This window comes from Parasteatoda tepidariorum, chromosome 1 (assembly GCF_982258835.1).
Source record: "Parasteatoda tepidariorum strain Cologne lab strain chromosome 1, Ptep-v5.0, whole genome shotgun sequence".
In the NCBI taxonomy this organism is placed as follows: domain Eukaryota; kingdom Metazoa; phylum Arthropoda; class Arachnida; order Araneae; family Theridiidae; genus Parasteatoda; species Parasteatoda tepidariorum.
In genome coordinates this window covers 48,947,452-48,966,638 of record NC_141755.1, presented here as the reverse complement: position 1 = coordinate 48,966,638, position 19,187 = coordinate 48,947,452, and the positions used below count along the sequence as shown (strand labels likewise).

Genomic DNA, 19,187 nt, shown 5'->3' with positions numbered 1-19,187 from the left:
GAGCAATTGATAGTGAGAAACTACAAAAGGCGTGGAACAAACTTGATTACAGATTAGATGTTTGTCCTGTAACGATAAGGTCACACATGAGTGCTTCATCTTTCCCACTATAAGGGAAAAAAGGACAGGAGGATGGTTTGATTTCTTCACGCAAAACATTCATTTAAATAGTAAAGATATTGTTACCATCTAGCAATGATATACAAGGTTAAAACAAATGAAATACCAGATTTTTCAGTATTTATAATATCGAAACTATTTATACAATAAATGATATACGAAAAAGGAAAATCAACTTTTTTAAACACCAACAGCTCATCTCTAATCTAACCACACGGGCAATGATTCTTTCTACTGCAAAAATGTGTTCCTTAAGAATATGCTATACCACGGGAAGGTGAACATAAAGTAAAGCATGAAGTTTCAAATACTGAAAAGAAAATTTTAAAATATCAAAATGAAAACAACTTATGAGAGGATAAGTTAGGATTAGGCAGGGAAGTTTTCTTCCAATAATTTATTCGCCCTTTTTGATATTTTAATTTTTTTACAGCAATTGAAACTTAATGGCTTACTCAAGTTCTGCCTGAACTCACTTTTTCTATACTTTAAATTAGTCATGGAGGTGAAACAGAATTTGTTTTTTTCCCGTGGTATAACGTCCTCTTAAGTTCTTGTAGTGTTTCAGGCACCGATGATAGCTTATAAATAGTGCCTTTGACGTAACTTTACAAAAAGAAATCTCATGGCGCAAGGCTTAGGGATCTAGGTGGTCATGTGAATAAAGGTCTCCCCCGTACACCCCAGATAATAGGTCACTAATGCTGAAAAAAAATGGAACAAAAATGTTTGTGAGCAACATTGAGCAATTTAAGTGAGAAACTACAAAAGATGTGGAACGAACATGATCTGGGTGGGCATTAAAAAAACAACTGTGATTAAATACTGTCTCTGAAATATACGTATTAGCATATAGGATACCATCCACTAAGGTGCTTGAGTAACATTAAACAAATAGTCAATTTGGCGATTTAGATTGTTTTAGTTTATTCACCACCAAATAAATTTAAAAACAATTTTAAATATTAATTTGGTAAGCACGTTTAAATTATTTTAAAAACAAATGAATTAAAAATATTTTCTTAACTGATATTTTATTTCGTTGAAGAAAGTAAAAAAATCGAAACTGTGGTCTGTTTAGACTGCATAGCCGCACTTTTAATAATATAAGCTTCTTATAAGCGTGAATATCGCATGTACACAATTTCAAAATAATTCAAAACTTTTGTAACAATGGTGTCGTGCAGCGTTTAATTTAAAGTTACAGATGTTTTGAAAAATCCTAACAAATTACGCTCTTTCAAATAATTTACAAAAATCTTTTTTCTTCTCAAATTTGTAGCCTTTTTTCCTGATAGTGATCTTTGTATTAGCTTTCTTTTTCAATTTGATACGCTGAAATTAGTTTATGCAAATACTTTCTTTAAAGACCAGTTTAAATTCAATAATTCGAAAAAGTTTGCATAGAAAAAAAAAGCTATATTAGACTAAGTAAGGCCTAATTAAATTCGTGAACCCTAAATACAGCTTAAAAGATAACAAATTATCATCGCCAAAGCGGATAAAAAAAAAACCGTTTTTCAATACCTGTTTGAAGCTCATTTGAACTTGAAAAGCATAAAAAGCTGTTCGTAAAATGTGGTAATTTTTACTTTAGTTGATCACGTTAAAAATTTCTTTCTCTGTCTCAACCAAACATTTCTTAAGACAAAGAACTCCTTTAATTTCGGTTTTTTTTCAGGTTTTTTCCTAATCTGTTGTGAAAATATTTTTTCCTCTCTTTTTCATGCATAAAAGTTGTCGACAGAAACAATGCCAGACAATTACTACCGTCCAAATTTCTTAATCACCATCAGTGATTTCGAAAAAAGAATCCCCGAGCTACGGTTGCGGTTTTCACAGTTAATTCTTCAGTTCGGTATTATATTATTTTTATCAAAACTCTCCAAAGAAGAAAAAAAAAATTAAACAAGAGAAACGTGTTAAAAGCACAATTAACTTTGCTGTAATCCTTTTGTTTCGGGATATCCATTTTTTGCGTTTAAATACCTTTTTTTTTTCTGGAGCTCGCATTTATTTTAATGCATCTCATTATCCACCTCTTTTGAAAAATACGACTTTAAGATTCTTTGTGTCTTTGTATATTTTTTCCTCTTAATTCAAAAGTTTTAGCATTTATCTTTTATTCTTACTTTGTGTATTTTTTTGCGTTTGCTTGCAGTCCACTTTTTTTTCCTGGAAAAATTAAAACCGGAAGCGGGATTAAGTTCGAAATTCGAGTAAGTAGAGGTTTTTATTACATAGAATGATGGAAACGGATTGTGGAAGAAAGGAAGCAGACGGGAAAAAAAGCGGAAATTTGCAAAAGCACTGGAAAAAAAAAAGAACGCTATAAGCCTAATTGTATGCTTTGATTTCATAAGAAATTTTTGTAACTACTAAGCAATAGATAGATTTCAAAGAGACTTTATTTTTTTTAATTCAAATATTCCAAGTGCTTTAAAACGCTAAAATTGCTTAATGAAATATATGCAACAAGAATTATGCATAAAAAAAAATGCATGAATGCTCTTAGTAAACAAACATTATCCATGAAAACAAACAATAACATTAGAACAATGTTACCAATGAAAAAGATATACAGAATGAAATAACTGTGATTTTAAACGATTTAAATACTTTAATTCCTCAATAATGCAATTGAAATACTTTAAAAAACCTATTTTCTTTTCCAAGTCAGCTAAGTAAAATCGAATACATCATTTTATTTCTTTTTCCAAAAATACACATTACGTAAAACACTATATGTCCTGTTGTTACATTAAATTTTAGAAAACATTTATAAAGAACAATTGTCACCTGTAAGTTCACCAAGTAATGTAAGATAGTGCAAAAATCTTAAAACTTGCACTACGTCTAGTGCGGAACACGATCCAAATAACACGTCCAGTACGTTTTATTTTGATTTCTGCAAAATAGGGTAAACTAACCAGTGAAGGAACACTTAAGCTTCGCTTGCCTATTAAAAAATCATATTAATTTCAAAATTCGTAATTTTAGTTAAATGACAGTGTCAACATATTTGTTACTAATTGCAAATTATGTAAAAAAAAATTGTAGAGAACTTACATAATATTGTTTTAAAGTTTTTGAGGTTCAAATAACAAGTAGTAAGAAGACCAAGTGAAGGAACAGCTCATACCAGTGAAGGAACACCCAGTAAAGGAACACTTAATTTTGGTTATTTTTTAATGCTCTTTATGAATTTATAAGCCATACAAATATTTAAAAACAAGCCTATACTTGAAATTATAACATATAAATACTTGGAAAATGTAATTTTTTTTTTTGTAATCATGAATTGAAAATTAAAGTGTCAACATATTAACACATACTGTTCATTCACTGGGAAATCTATGCCCAGCAAAGGAACATGCCTGTTCCCTCACTGGTTAGAAGTTGTTTTTCGTATTTGTAACATTCTTTTGATGCGGAACATCACTAAAGGTACAAGAAAATTAAAGTTTATCTCTTATTTTCATTAACTTAGAAAAAAAAACAGTAAAGGAACACTTGCTCCTTCACTGGTTTTTCATCGTTTGGTGATCCAGTGATTAAACACCCCCTTATCTCAGTACTTTATTATGCTATGATGCTTGAGAAAAAAAAAAAACGTAACTTCAATAACTTTATTTTGAATTCTCTTTTTCACAGTGAGAAAAATAAAATTCTTACATGTAATTAATTCCACTTAAAACATATAAATACAAACACTCACCATATAATTTTTTCGAAGAAACAAGGTGTTGCAGAGATAATAACAAATTCAAAAATTTTTACAGAGAAGTCTGTTTGACCAGGTAATCCAAAACATTGCTAGATGACTTCCTATAGTTTGGCAGTAAGCTATTGGTACCAATCAATCTAAAGAAAAACTTTCAAATTCTTATTTTTAATCAATATATATGAAATATTCATTCACTGGGTAGTGTTCCTTCACTGGTTGGTTTACTCTATCTAGTAGATAGTTCATTTATTTATTTCTTTTTTAATTATCACCTTTTAGTGGAGGTGGAAGATGGAATTTAGGCGATGGAGTCATGAGTTTTTCTTCATAGGAAAAATCTTAAAATTTTTAGTCTGCAGCTATTTAAAAATTGGCGTTTGGTTTAACACTGCAAGATTTTTTTTTAATTAACACCTTTCGTGAATACAAAAAAAAAAGATTCATTAAAAGATTTAAGCTATGTATACTAATGCATAACACCATCAAGTTAATGAGAACTACCGACTAAAATACATTATTAGACCCGAATTAAAATTAAGCAGTGCACGGTTAGAAATTTCTCGAAAAAAAAAATAGTTAAATAACAATTTATTTGATACTAGTGCGCTGCGCCCCCTGCACGCCAACCCCCGAAAATTGCCACGCAATCTTATATGGTTTGCTTCGCAAACCAAGTTCGCTTCGCTCGCTACTAACTTAGGTACATTGCAAATGCACAAAATTCTAGGAATTCAAAACAATCATTCAAATCCATATAAAAACTTCTTTTTTTAAAAAAATTACATCTTTTTAGTAAATACTAAGTCATTAAAATAAATTTGAATTCAAATAAATGACATGAAATTCGTTAAACCTATTAGAAATGTGCTATAGTATAATTCGTGATATAAATCAAAAGTCGTTAAATAAATTCGTAATACATAAATTCGTGAAAAAAAGCGCTTTCGACAAAATACTAAAATAGAGATCTATCGACAAAGACTACTCACTTCTGCCTAGCTTAATAGTATGAGATTGCCGGGATCTGGTTATTTCAGTTTTCGTTTTTAAAAGCGTTTTATGTTGAGCCACCTCAACTAGATTTGGCATGTGACATTTTTAGCGGCAATCATTGGTCGATTCGCTGTGTAAGAGAAATAGTAACGTAAACAAAACAAAGCAAACGTTGCCACCGGCGGAAATGAAATACAGCCAAAATTTGGGAGCCACGTATGAGAATTATATATATTAGATTTTACTATGTTCAACTAAAACGGTCGAATAACCATAAAAAATAAGGTATGGATGGTGTTTTCTACACTAGGGAACGCTGCAAGCTCGGTACCGCCTAAATTTCCGGGTTACTGTTTCCGTTGTATTTTAAAGCCATTTCGCATCATTGTGTTTTGAGATTCTTGCAAACAATGTATTTGATTACTTATTACTTGTGTTTACAATGCTAAAAGTGTTGAATACTAACGTAAGATGGTGCACAGCTTGCAACAAGAACAAACAGTAGTAGGAAAGAGGCCATATCAAGACTGTCAAAAAAGCGAGTTATTCAAAATCTAGCAACCATGTCGACTTTTTTAACAATATATCTCTAAAAAACTAAAACAAATTTTCACTTTAAACTCACCAGAATTACATATTAACATTAATATCTTATGAAATATGGCAGATTTGAGCTCAGAAATTATCTAATTTATTTCTTTTATTGAAAACAAAATTATCCGTTTGAAAACATCGCCTATCAGAATAACATGTAGTAAGCAGCTGCAAACTTTTTAACCGGAACTAGAGTAGGTGCCGAGCTCGAGATTGTTATTGTTTACATTTCTATTGAAAACACCATCCATTCAAACAGTTAACTTGGGGAAAAATCATTCATTTTCTGTTTTCACCGAACACGGTTTAACAACTAAAATATTATCCGTATCAACTAGGCTCACAGTCAATGAGAATCGAAAGCACGTTCTTCGAAAGCTGAAGCTAAGCCACACGGTAAGGACTACGAATGCATACATTTATTTCCTTTAATTGGTAGCGTAATAATCTTATGATGATAAGTGTATGGTGAACACCTTGTAAAGCCCCTTAGTTCCCTGCAGTTGGGTACATACTTAAGCCTAGAGGGCTATCTATCTCATTACCGACTGAATGGGGGTCGAAACCAAATATTTCCTCCATTCCATCAACACATGAGAAGTTTCTACTTCTACTACTTGTTTTTTATTTCTTAATTAATGAACCTGAACAATAGGAATACGAAAATCTCATTCAGGCACAAATGATATGACCACAGAGTTGCTTAACACAAAAATCTAGCATTTCACATCTTTCACGCTAGATGGCACCACTAGATTAACTAATTATATCACATTCTACTGTTCACTTGACAAAAAGCAACTTTACTCCGATGACAATTACCTAACGAAAATCCTACCTAACCTTAATGTCCCGGATTTCCGAGTTGTCTGACACTCGTCCGTCCACTGCTTCCAAACACGCATCACTGTGCTTCTGTTATGCTGCACACGAGCGGCTACTGCACGATAAGACAATCCAGTTTCACAAAGGCCGATGATTCTCCCTCTTTCAAACTCCGTAAGTTGTTGAAATCTCGCTCTCTTTCGTCAAAGAGGCATAAGTAACGTCTGAGCTAACGTTTACCACTAGCAGATAACCACCGATAACCATAAACGCCTCGCTACAGCCATCTATTTATTCGGATCCATCCGCCGTTCAGAGGGCGCTGCTCAGCATACGCATGCGCTACGGGTCAGAAATTCTAATCATTTGCATATTATGCTCTACTTTGCATTTCCTGAAAATTTCAGCTCACTCGCCGAAGTCCTTCATGGTGTTGCAATTTTTACAAACATGAGTTTAAATAAATAACTGACAGCGTTATACTCTTCTTTGTTAGTTAAAGTCATGAGACATTTATCCTGTGATTGTTTTTTTTAATTTTTTTTTGTCGTGTCTATGACATAGCCGAATTAAATGTTTCCATGCGTCTTGATTACTGCTTCTGCGATTTGCTTGATATTATCGTCATAAAGGTCTATCAATGACGGCAAGACTCCTATTTCTCTCAGATTAGCACTCATTGCTGGACACTCAAAAATGTGGCATGGTGCCAGCTGCGTATAATCCTGTGATTTTTCTGACCAATAAGAATCCACCCACAACAATCAAAAATAAATTTAGATCGTTAATTTAGATGACGAAAAAATATATCACGATGACTGCTTCTTTAATAAATCAGACTTATCTTTTAAGTTATTATATCCGGAAACAATAGTATCATTCTGCTTTTATGATAATTCGAATGAACCTTCGTATTTTTTGCAGCAAATTAAATTAAACATTGATAAATTCCAAAACACCAATTAATTTAAATTTACAACTTATTAAGATTTAATTTCAGGCGAAATCAATTGCCTCGACAGAATTCTCAATAAACGAGGAAAGAGCAGAACAAACATTTATTTAAAAAAAATAAATAAAATAAAAATTCAATCAGCTTCTCAGAAGATTTTGGTGACACATTATCAGAGAAAATGACTCTTAAAAAGTTGAAGGAAAGAAAAAAAAATAATGTTGTTGGCTCCTCATTTTTCAGCATACTTCCTACCCTTTACCACATCAAAACCAATTCCACTTTCCTCGTTATACTGTCAGCCTTCCATAACACAGAACAATGGAACGAAAAAGTCCAAAAAGACATTTTCCACTCTGACTTGAAAAAGATGAAAGCAATGATCTTAATGGGCTTCCCAGTGGGCGTCGGGGTCTCCCTCATCCCATTTATATAATAGGTCCGAAGAACGGTTACAGTGAAGGGATTCTCAGCATCACGTCTTAATGAAGACCGGCCGCACATTTGACAGCTCATTATAGACAGATGATGTTCTTATTCTAAACCTCGGCATCTTTGGGAAATGCGGGTCTTTAATGAGCGCATAATGTGCCATGGTATTTTTGGTGCTAAAATGGTGCAATGTCGCACAATAATAATATCCCAGTTACAATTTTTCTAAAGTTTAATATTGGTCGAATCTGAAAGATGCCATTGTTGATGAGTTAAACCTGTAAAAGAAATTCGAAATCACAAATCTCAGAAGATCTTTGCTTTAGAAGCCTTAATATGAGGGTTGTAAATTAAATAGTGGCAACTTAACCTTTAAACTCACAGAAGGACGGGCATGCGCAAATTAGATATGGGAGCGGTGAGGTGGGGCTGTTGTCGATGTGTAGAGTGCAAAAAAAAGTCGATTAGCTTAGTAGAGGGGTAGTTGTTGTGTGGCGTTAAATTGAGGAGTTTTGTTTCCATCGCTCTAAAGCATTTTTTCAAAAGGTGATCAGCGGTCGTGGCTTACAATCGAGGTTGCCCGTGGCAAAAATGCAACAGAATGCTATCGAGGATTAGTGGAAGCCTTTGGAGCAAATGCTTTACCATATAGGACAGTAGCACGATGGATTCAAGCATCTCGTCTTTTTTCGTCATTAAGCCTTTTCACAACATGCTTTAGAGCGATGGAAACGAAACTCCTCACTTTAACGCCACGCAACAACTACCCTTCTAAGCAAATCGACTGTTTTTTGCACTCTACACATCGGCAACAGCGCCACCTCACCGCACCCATACCCTATTTACGCATGCGCGCCCTTTTGTGAGTTTCAAGGTTAAGTTGCCACTATTTAATTTATAACCCTTGTATAACTGTAAATTTTTTATAAATTATAGAAGACTAGAGGGCTAAGTTTCCTACTTGCTTCTACTAGGAATTGCAATTTTATCTATATCACTTCATGCTCGTTCACTAATTATCATAACTATTGGTTTAGGCAAAAATATTAGCAAGGTTTTTAATATTAGCTTGTTTAACACTAGATTGCCTAAGGAAGTCATTTTGACTGCTTTTAATTTCAATTCGAAAAACAATGATGTATATAATGACACAATTTCTTAGACTTTTGTACAAGACATAATTTTTTTATTGTTAATATTCACTAATAACTTGTTATATAACTGCAAATAATATAAAAAATATTAAAAATTAATTTTAAACAAATTTCTTTACTCATTATTTATTCTTTTACAATCCAGTAATTTTGACTGCTTTTGGGCAATATAGGTATATACTAAATTTCAGTCTTTCTAGTGTTAAAGTATCAATCTTATGCTTAACGATAAATTTGATATAATTTTCATGGCAGGCATCTAAAAGCATTTTGAAATATTATTTCATCTCATTTTAACATAGATAGAGCAATTTTAATTAGGAACATTGTTTTCCCATTTATTTTAGAAGTGAAGAAAATAAAGAAGAAAATTACTCTTGAATTAAGTTGGTCGTAAAGTTTGGTTTTTAAACAAAAATTTGAAACAAAATATGTGAAAATTATCTAACATTTCATTAATCGCATACATTTATCTCATTTCTAAATTATTTACAGTAATACACACAGCAAGAATGATTTAGTCGCAATCAAATATAGATCGGTATATAGAGAGTAAAAATAAATTTCCTATAAGTCGTTAAAAAATATGTAAAGATGTGACAGCAAAAATTATGCAATATCATTTAAAGAATCTTTTATACAAATATATAGAAATGAAGCATAATATAATTTTATTTACAAATAATTAAAAATGTGTGCGGAAAAGGGAAATTTAAAGAAAAAAACTGTCGAAAAGAAAGTCGGCGAAGATTAATTTGTTTCTATAAAAATCTATAAAATTCACAATTTTTAATTAAAAATATGATTTTTCTATCTAAATAACTTGTAACACACTTTTAAAAGCACTCTAAATAATTAAAATTTACAATGTAAAAATAATAAAAATGTACAATGTTTATATTTTATAAAAAATTTTTAGAAAATTTACATTTACATTTTAGTTAAAAAAATTATTTACTTTTTAATAAAAAAAAACTTCCTGATAATATTATCATGATAAATAACTATTTCTCAAAAATAAATCCAATTGAATAAATCTTATGTTTGCGTGCGACACCGAATATAAAAATGATTGTAACTATTTAGTATTAACCAACAGAATATGTAATAGTTTTTGTCCAAAACAGAAATAGGTGGGTGAAAAGGAAAATCATTAATATTAGATTTTTGTTAACAAAACTAAAGTTAATAATTAATTCTCGTTTAATATAACTAATTTTACAATTCCAACAATTATTAAAGATCATTAAATGAATACGGGATTTTTCTTGTAACAACTATTTAACATTTCTCTAAATTATATGCTGAATGAAAACACTCTACATCGAAATGCATAGAAGTATGATCATAGTAATCACATTCTACAATAAAATCTATAAGAAATATCAATTTTTAACGCATGAACAGGATTAAGGTAAAAAGAAAGAAAACGGAATTATTATATAACCGTGGACCAAAGCTATTAGATGGCCAAGTTTATTTTGATTAAAAATAGGCAACTTTGATTTGATTCTAATTTGCAAAAAATGTGTGAAATATGTGCAACTTAAAATGATAAGGACACAACATTTTAAGTTGCAACATTAAAAGTTCCTTAAAACATACGGGCTAATTTGTTTGCCGAATTATTTCAGTGACTAATTATCTACTAAGAATATTCGTCTCAAACACACTCTCAATATCAGATCAAATGACATTTTTCTTAAAAACGGCACCAGTGTTACTTTGTGTTAGTAAACAAACAAGTGAAATGCTGGTTTTAAATAATATTCTTTGAGCTTAAAATTAAATCCAAAAATTAGATTCGTGAGCTATAAGTACTATAATGAAAACTAATTTAGGCGAATTAAAAATTAATTTACAAGAAGATTTGACGGAGAAAAATAATAAAGGAAAATGTGAAAGAGCTTCACTGCACAGCTAGAGTTAGTACAGGTTTGTATTGTTGCTTTTCTTCCGTGCATTTGATCCCTTCTTTCTTTTTCCGTTTGTATAGCAGGAAAACGTTAAAATTGGAAGCCGATGTATAAATGAATCACAGTAAGAATGGCTAACAAGTATCATAAAAATAACTCTATTTAGGATTTATTTTATTATTATTATTTTATTTTTGATGTGAAAAAGATATTTTTAACGGTTCTTATTTTTTTATGATAAAAAATTAAAATAATAAAAAAACGATTACCAGTAATAGCTGATGATCGTTAAGAAATCATAAAAAGTTATCGCATATTTTTGCATGTTATAATCTCCAAGCTTTTAAATTAAAAAATAATGCGCTATGATATAAGTGGTATTGCGAATTTTATATGGACATATCTCACGAAACGTTAATTTTATATTGAAATGTTTTGGATAGATAAAGGTATTAAATAACCAATTTTGGTAATTTAGTTTTGTGAAATGCGTATTCATCATTTTGTTTAAACATGCAACATATTTAAATAACTTACCAAGCTTTATTACAATCATTTTGAATTTGTCGAATTAATAATTTTTTTTCTTTATTAAGGTTTAAGGGTTTACTAACATTTGCGAAATTTGTTAGTGTACAATGTTTATAATTTATTTTAAAAGTATTTTTTAAACATAAATATAATACAAAAAATCTATATTTATGAAATAAAAGCAAAATTAATAATATTAAATAAATTTAAATTCATAAATCGCAAACAAACTATCCAGAACAAACAAAAGTGGCTGCTTCCACCTATTCACTACTGGTATAAAGCAGAAAGACCAGGACTCTCTCTATCTCTCCCTGGTGATAGGCAAACCAACACCTGCTTATCCCGACTGGCCAGTGGACACCTAAAAAGTCTCACATTTTCTGCAAATCAAAAAATCTTTCCTCTTTGCCCTAAATGCCAACAAAACCAGGCATCACCTGAGCACATCTTGAACTGTTTAGGGCTGGAATGACATTCATTCCTCTCCCATTCTGGTTTCGGATTTTCTGAATGTCAACGGATTCATTGATCTGGTCTGACCCCGTCAGACCAGATGGGAATTAGCAACAACAACAAATTCATAAATCGCATAACTGAAAAAGTAGTGGAAAGCTTAAACAGATGTTTTTGACGTTTAATATAATTAATTATAACTGTGTATTTATAATTGGCATTATTATAATTTGTAAATATTAAGTAACTACAATATTTTTATTTGTACAACGTAACATTTTTATTGATTCAAGTAATACATTTACAACAATTATAGTTTTTCAAGTTTTTTGCTATCATGCATTGAAAGTTCGGCATCAACTTCAGAATATTTATTTCAAACTGTTGCTGTATTTAATTTTCGTGTATAGGTCATTAAGTGCATAGTTATAAACTCATGTTTGTGAAAATTGCAACACCATGAAGGACTTACGCAAGTGAGCTGAAATTTTCAGGTAATGCATACAAACAGTATGGAATTCTCTTCCTCAGACAGACATTCAAAAATTGCTTGACTCCATGCCACGTCGTGTAGCAGCACTTATTGCGGAGCGTGGTGGCTACATAAAATACTGATTTCGATCTCTTGTTGTTGTTTGTTTGCTTTGAAAGTTTAATCATTTATTTATACCACTACCACTCAACTGTGCATTAAATTTCATTCAATTATGACGATTCCTTCATGGTGTTGCAATTTTCACAAATAGGAGTTTATATTAACTGCGCTCATGCAGTATTTTCATAGGTCAATAATGAACTAACACTTTGCAATGCGACAAGAGTTTTCATATTCAATTTATTAAAAATGATAAATATAATTGTCAATGCATTTTTCGAATCCTTTCAAAACTATGAGAGTTTTACTTAATAACCCCTGGGAGCAGAATTTTTATTAAAAATATTTTTCACACTTTTTTCATTATTTTATTTTAATTTAGGTCAAAAAAAGCAAAAAAAAAAATTATATATTTAGTATTTTCATAATTTATGGTTATGAAAGGCAACATGAAACACCGGAGTCTCTTTCTGCTTTAAAAGAGAAATCTTCCAAACACGGCTCACTTCCAAAAAGTAATTTTTCAAATTAACACCAATTTGCAGTTATTTAAATCTAAGAGAAACAGCTCTTCATCATTGAAATTTGTTTAATTTACAAAATCAATTATTGATAAATTTTTGAATACAAATGAAAAAATTCGAACCAAATTTTTTTTTTTTGGTACTTTATATTTTAGTACAAATACAATTCCGATACTTTAACGGATTTTTTTTAAAATTATCTATTAGACTGTTTTTTATAATTAAAAATTTCAAAATACATTTTCGTTTGCATTTAGATGTCAGAAAAGAATATATTAAAGGGACACAGGTACCCCATCTTCGTCAAAACGTTAAACGTACGAAATTTTACAAAGCGTTAAACATATAAAAGAGATTAATACATATAAATTTAATTATCTATCGCATAATAAATATTTAATATTGCAGAAATACATCATCCATAAAAACAAATAAAACCATTCTTGTAACTTGCACCACCTTAACTCAGAAAAATCCAAAATCTCTTCGAACTGACAAAAACGAAATATCTTGAAAGGTTAAACACGAAAAACGCAACTGCTGTAGGGAAAACCGAAAGCGTCAAGTACATTAATAACAAGGGGGCTGAACCATTTTAAGCCCCAAACGACTCAATCAAAATTTCTTCCAAAACACCTTCGAAGTTCGATATATTTTCTCGAATCTTTCTTGAGCTTATTTTATTCAAATTACGTGAGAAATGTCACTCTTGCCAGCTATAATAAGGATGAACTTTTCAATCCCTTGGCAGTTTTTTTTATTTTTTATTTTTTTTTATTTTTAAAATTGACGCTGAAGAAAACAATTCCCCCCACTACCCGAGGGGATAGGGTAAAGGTTTTACGCTCATTTCCCCCTTTAGAACAGCCTTTATTTTATTTAAAATTTTCTAATCGTACTGCAATATGTCAGTTAAATAAAGGGAAATAAGAGGGGGGAAACATGCAGCAGTTATCTTGTCTTATTATGGAAACGTTGAGCCAAGGAAATTTCTAACCTTTAACAAAGAGAGGGAATTTAACGTTTTTGCACGGTTATTTAAAAAATTCCTTCGAGCGTAAAAATAATAGTGTTAGGGATTATTTTAGGGAAGGGGTGGAATTCAATTCTATATCTATATATAAAGAATTAATTTTTCAAAGTATTAATATAAGTTTCTCTGCAATATAAAATTTTTCTTTGTTTTTTTTTGTTTTAACCTTCTAATTTTAAAAACTGCTTCAGATAAATAATTTATATTTTACATTCTTTAATAAAACAAAGGGTACTTATTCCGTTTTGGGGAACGTTGAAAAATCTCTAAACTATCATTGGTAACTCTAAACTATCACTATGGTAATGCTTTTTTAATTACCTGGGAGCGAAATAGTACTAAAAAATAGTGTATATATATATATATATATATATATATATATCAGGGGTCTGTCTAGGCTTTTCTGAGAGGTACCTATTTTGTGAAAATTTAGACATAATTTGTGAAAAATTAAAAATTATATTAAAAAATCAACACAAAAATATGGATTTATCGTTTCTTAAGGGATACAAAAATAAAATTTTAAGAAAAAGTATTTTGTGAAACTTCCGGTTTTCCTAAAATTGAATTTGTGAAACTACCGTTTTTCCTCAAGTTGAATTTGTGAAGGTACCGCTAAACGGTAGTAAATTCGGCCTGGACAGACCCCTGTATATATATATATATATAGACATACACCGAAGAGCCATTACATTATAACCACCCTCAATGTTTTCATGGGGCACATCAGGATCCATAATCCTCATAGAACAATCCCTGACGTTTGTAAGCTACTTGAACATAGTTGCAGATCAGGCTCACCCATTCATGGCAACAGTTTTTCCTGCGGGGGATGATGTTTACCAACAGGATAACGCACCATGTCATAAGAGTCGAATCGTCATGGACTGGTGCGTGCTGCCACGCTATCCCCTCGCAATGTGAGGGAATCGCAGGACCAGTTGGTGAGCGCTTGCTACCAGATACCTCAGACTACCTATCAGCACCTTGTGGAATCAATGCCACGGCGGGTGCTAGCAGTTTTTTGAGGGCTAAAGGTGGTCCTACATGTTATTAGCAGGGTGGTCATAATGTAATGGCTCTTCGGTGTATATATATATATATATATCTTCGATTTGCTTATTTTTCTCTGTAATTCTTTTGCTCTATATTCCGATGGTTTCTTCTTGTGTTAAAAAGTCGTCCACTTGACTGGCCAAAAGAGTTTTCGGCGTAGGTTCGAAGTTCATTTTCAGCGTGTCTTACCGTCTTTAGTAACAAAGGGATTCATATTTTCTTTCAATTTCCATTTAGACTGTTGTGAACGATCGTTGTTTTCGGAGTTGGTAGGCCAATTTGTCTCGCTTAGCTGGTTTATCATCAAGTGGTTTTTCTTCATTAGCAATAAAATCCCAGCTTTTTTTTCATTCATTAGCATAACTTTCGTATTAATTTTCTAACTTACGTAATTAAAATCTTTGAGCTTTGAAAATGAAAACACTGCTCCACTAGTAGATTCAGTCACATCGAAAATTGAAGATATAATTGCACTTAACCTTCGTGACTAAATATTCCATATTGTAGACCAAAGGTTGGCCAATATTCCAAAGGTTGGCGGGGGCGTGGCTCATAAGTGTTCTTTTATATTGGTAAAACACGCAGAGTGGATATTGAGTGTAGATAGTCGTAGGATGAAACGTGAAGTTTTAAAATTTTTTTTTATTAAATACAGTACCATCTCGAGATAACAAACAACTGAAAAATAATTAACTATAATACAGCTTAAACATAGAAAAATGACATCACGTATCATCAGAAAACAATGACTTATAACCGTCGTTGAACAGCCGACCCAAGTTTTTTGGGTTTACGACTACTAATGTTCAACTCCGTAGTCTCGTAATTTTGAACCCTAACCAGAAGACAAAAGAACTCCTGGATCAAGTATTGGGAGACATTTGCCTTCTTGGAGGACTTCTTGATGGAACTAACCCGCATTAGCGTTACACGGAGAGGAAGACCACGAGAACCTCTCACGGTCAACCTGACGGCAATGGGACTCTAACCCATGATCCGTCTACCACAAAGGATTTCACGTCAGCACTGTGGTTGGAGCAAGCCGGATGCGGAATTCGTATCGCCCAGCCATTGCTGGGATTCGAACCCGGTTCACCTCACTGGAAGGGGTTACAAATCCCCGAGGCGTCAAGTTTAGTAATTACATGCACACATAACTCACGTTATCAGTATATGAAAATATACCTGTTGCCATTGATAATTCAATATGCTCGATTGAGCAACACACCCTCCAACAGATTACGCGCAATGATTACGAATAAATAATAAAATTTTTAATAAAACAATAAAATAAATGTACAGTACTTGTTAGATTTCTGTAGGAATAAAACTAAAAAATTCAAAAGGTACTTACATAATGCATCTTATTTCCCTCGTGAAGGAAGCAGGTGGCTTTTTCCTTTCTCTAACATGGTCTCGCTTCTGAAAGAAATCAAATCATTCATATGATGTTTAATACAAATATCATTAAATTTCATTCTATTTAAAAAGTAGCTGTAAAATACTGAGTATAATTTTCCTGTGTGCTTCTTTAAAAAAATTTTAAGACTGGACTTATTTTTTGAGCAAAACACGCGATCTAACGTTGTTTACCGGAATTTTCAGATATTAATAGCTTACTGACTCAAAAATGTGCCTTTCCATAATAATGGCACATATATACTATCCGTGTGGTGACCGGGTGTGAAAGAATAGTCCCAATGCAGCTCATGCATGTCGTAAAAGGTGACTAAAATGGGTACCCAGTGTCTGGGGGTATAACCGGGCACCTTGCCCCTGGGGATTACATCAGGGGATTGGCCCTCCAGGTTGGGGGTTGGGCATAGGGTTGACACCTCTATCCAGTAAAAACTTCTTGTTTCGAAATCCTTAGAAGAAAAATCCCGGATGAACTTCATGGAAACGATTTGGAAAACGAAATTTGGATATGAGAATTGGAAGCTGGAAAGTTCTGTCTCTCTATAGAGCCAATGCTTTGCATTTGGTGTTAGAATAGATGGAACAATACAATATTGATTTGATTGCCATTCTAGAGGTTAGACGGATTGGCAATGGGACATTGAATAAAAGGAATCATGCTTTTTACAGTTGTCACTCCAAAAAACATATTGAGAGCACTGGCCTTATCATAAGCAAAAGAATACGACACCTGATTTTGGATTTTGAGGCAATCTTTCCTAGACTATGCAAGCTCAGAATTGAGGGTAAGTTCTTTAATTTCTGTATTATCTTTTCTTATGCACCAACTGAAGATAAAAGAAAAATTTTTCTTCAGTTGGAGATAAAAGTAAATTCCCTTTCAATTGAAGATAAAAGAAAAGAAAATTTTCTAAGAAAATTTTGACAAAATTTACTACAGTTGTGCAAAATATGATGTAAAATTTTTTTTTGGGAGATCTAAATGCTAAAGTAGGTAAAGAAAGGGAATTTAAATTCGTAACTGTTGAATTTAGTTTACATGATACAACCAATGAAAATAGACACAAATTAATTGATTTTGCCGCTTCACATAATATGGTTATAGGAAGCACGTCCTTTCCACATAAAAATATTCATAAAGCTACTGGCGTGCCCCATGTGGCACTTATGCTAATCAAATTGATCACGTACTAATTGACGCAAGACATGACTTGATGGACGTGAGAACTTATCGTGGGGCTAATGTGGATTCAGATCATTTCTTGATTATTGCTAAAGTCAGAGCAAGATTATCAAACGCAAAAAAGTTCAAGGGAAAGACCTTAAGAGAATATGACTGTAATAAACTTAAAAATGGAATATTGCGAAAAAGTAAAGGAACAGTTGAATTAAATGAATTGTGTCGGTACTGTGGAAAATAAATGGAAATGTATAAAAGATAGTATCTGTAACGCTGCCAATACCGTGATTGGTAAAGTAACTAAGAAACATGCTAAGTATTAGCATGATATTGATTGTGCCATTGCTAATGATAAAAATAATGTTGCATATAAACATATGATACAAGCACACACAAGAAATAGTGCAGAGGAGTACCATAGATGCAGAAAAGAAGTGAAGAAACTCTTTAGGCAAAAGAGAAGGGTCTTTGATGAAGAATTGTTTAAAGATGTTGAACATCTGAAAACCATTAATGAATGCAGAGCATTCTATCGGAAAATTAACCGCAGTCGATTGGACTTTAAACAGACCTCTAGTCTAAGCAAAAACAAATTTGGCGAAATTATTACTGATAAACAAGACATTTTAAAATGATGGCATGAACATCTATATATATATTTCTCTTACACGGCAACAAAAAAAAGCTTCATTACAACTCCCCGAATGGCAACGTTAGAAAATCGACCAATGATTGCCGCTAAAAACGTCACATGCCAAATCTAGCTGAGGTAGCTCAACATATAGCGCTTTTAAAAACGGAAACTGAAATAACCAGAGAGAGCATTCTCACTAAATGTGTCCGAAATTCACCCTATCAGCTGCGGCAATCTCATACTATTAAGCTAGGCAGAAGTGAGTAGTCTTTGTCGATAGATCTCTATTTTAGTATTTTGTCGAAAGCGCTTTTTTTCACGATTTATTACGAATTTAATTGACGCATTTATTGCAAATTAATGTTTAGTTTCTGCAAGTTTTTCTTTTGTATGTCAAAGTTCTAAGACTTATACTTATGTTTTTAACAAAGTTGTGAATCGTTCATGGTTATTATTTTTTAAAAAACATGTTTTGTTCATGCCGGTTTTTCCATTGCAATTCACTTATTTCATTTTTTAATGATACTTAATTATAGCCAAAATTTAACCTTTTAAAAGAGATATCAGTTTTAGAAATTTTATCTTAAGATTTCATACTATAGCACATTTCTAATAGGTTTAACGAATTACATGTCATTTATTTGAATTCAAATTTATTTTAATGACTTAGTATTTACTAAAAAGATGTAATTTTTTTTTAAAAAAAAAGTTGTTATATGGATTTGAATGATTGTTTTGAATTCTTAGAATTTTGTGCATTTGCAATGTACCTAAGTTAGTAGCGAGCGAAGCGAGCTTGGTTTGCGAAACAAACCATATAAGATTGCGTAGCAATTTTCGAGGGTTGGCTTTCGTTAGGGTTGGTTTTCGTTAGCGAGTAAGGGGCGCAGCCCACTAGTTTTAAAGATAACTGTGAGGATGTTGAAATAATTGCACCTGAATTCAGAAATACACAGAAGTTGAGGCTCCAACTATTGAGGAGATCAGGGCTGCAATTAACAACTTAAAGAATAAGACGGCTTCAGGACATGATCTTATTTCAGCAG

At 32.0% G+C, this 19,187-nt stretch overlaps 1 protein-coding gene across 2 annotated transcripts in view; it reads right to left on the bottom strand.

Moving 5' to 3' along the window:
• LOC107449411 (transcription initiation protein SPT3 homolog) overlaps positions 1–19,187 on the bottom strand; it is an 80,236-nt gene that overhangs the window by 29,215 nt on the left and 31,834 nt on the right. For both annotated transcript variants that reach the window (XM_043055304.3, XM_043055303.3), the window contains exon 2: positions 16,263–16,330. In XM_043055304.3, coding sequence (XP_042911238.1) covers positions 16,263–16,330 — 68 coding nt within the window. The remainder of the gene's footprint in view (positions 1–16,262; positions 16,331–19,187) is intronic.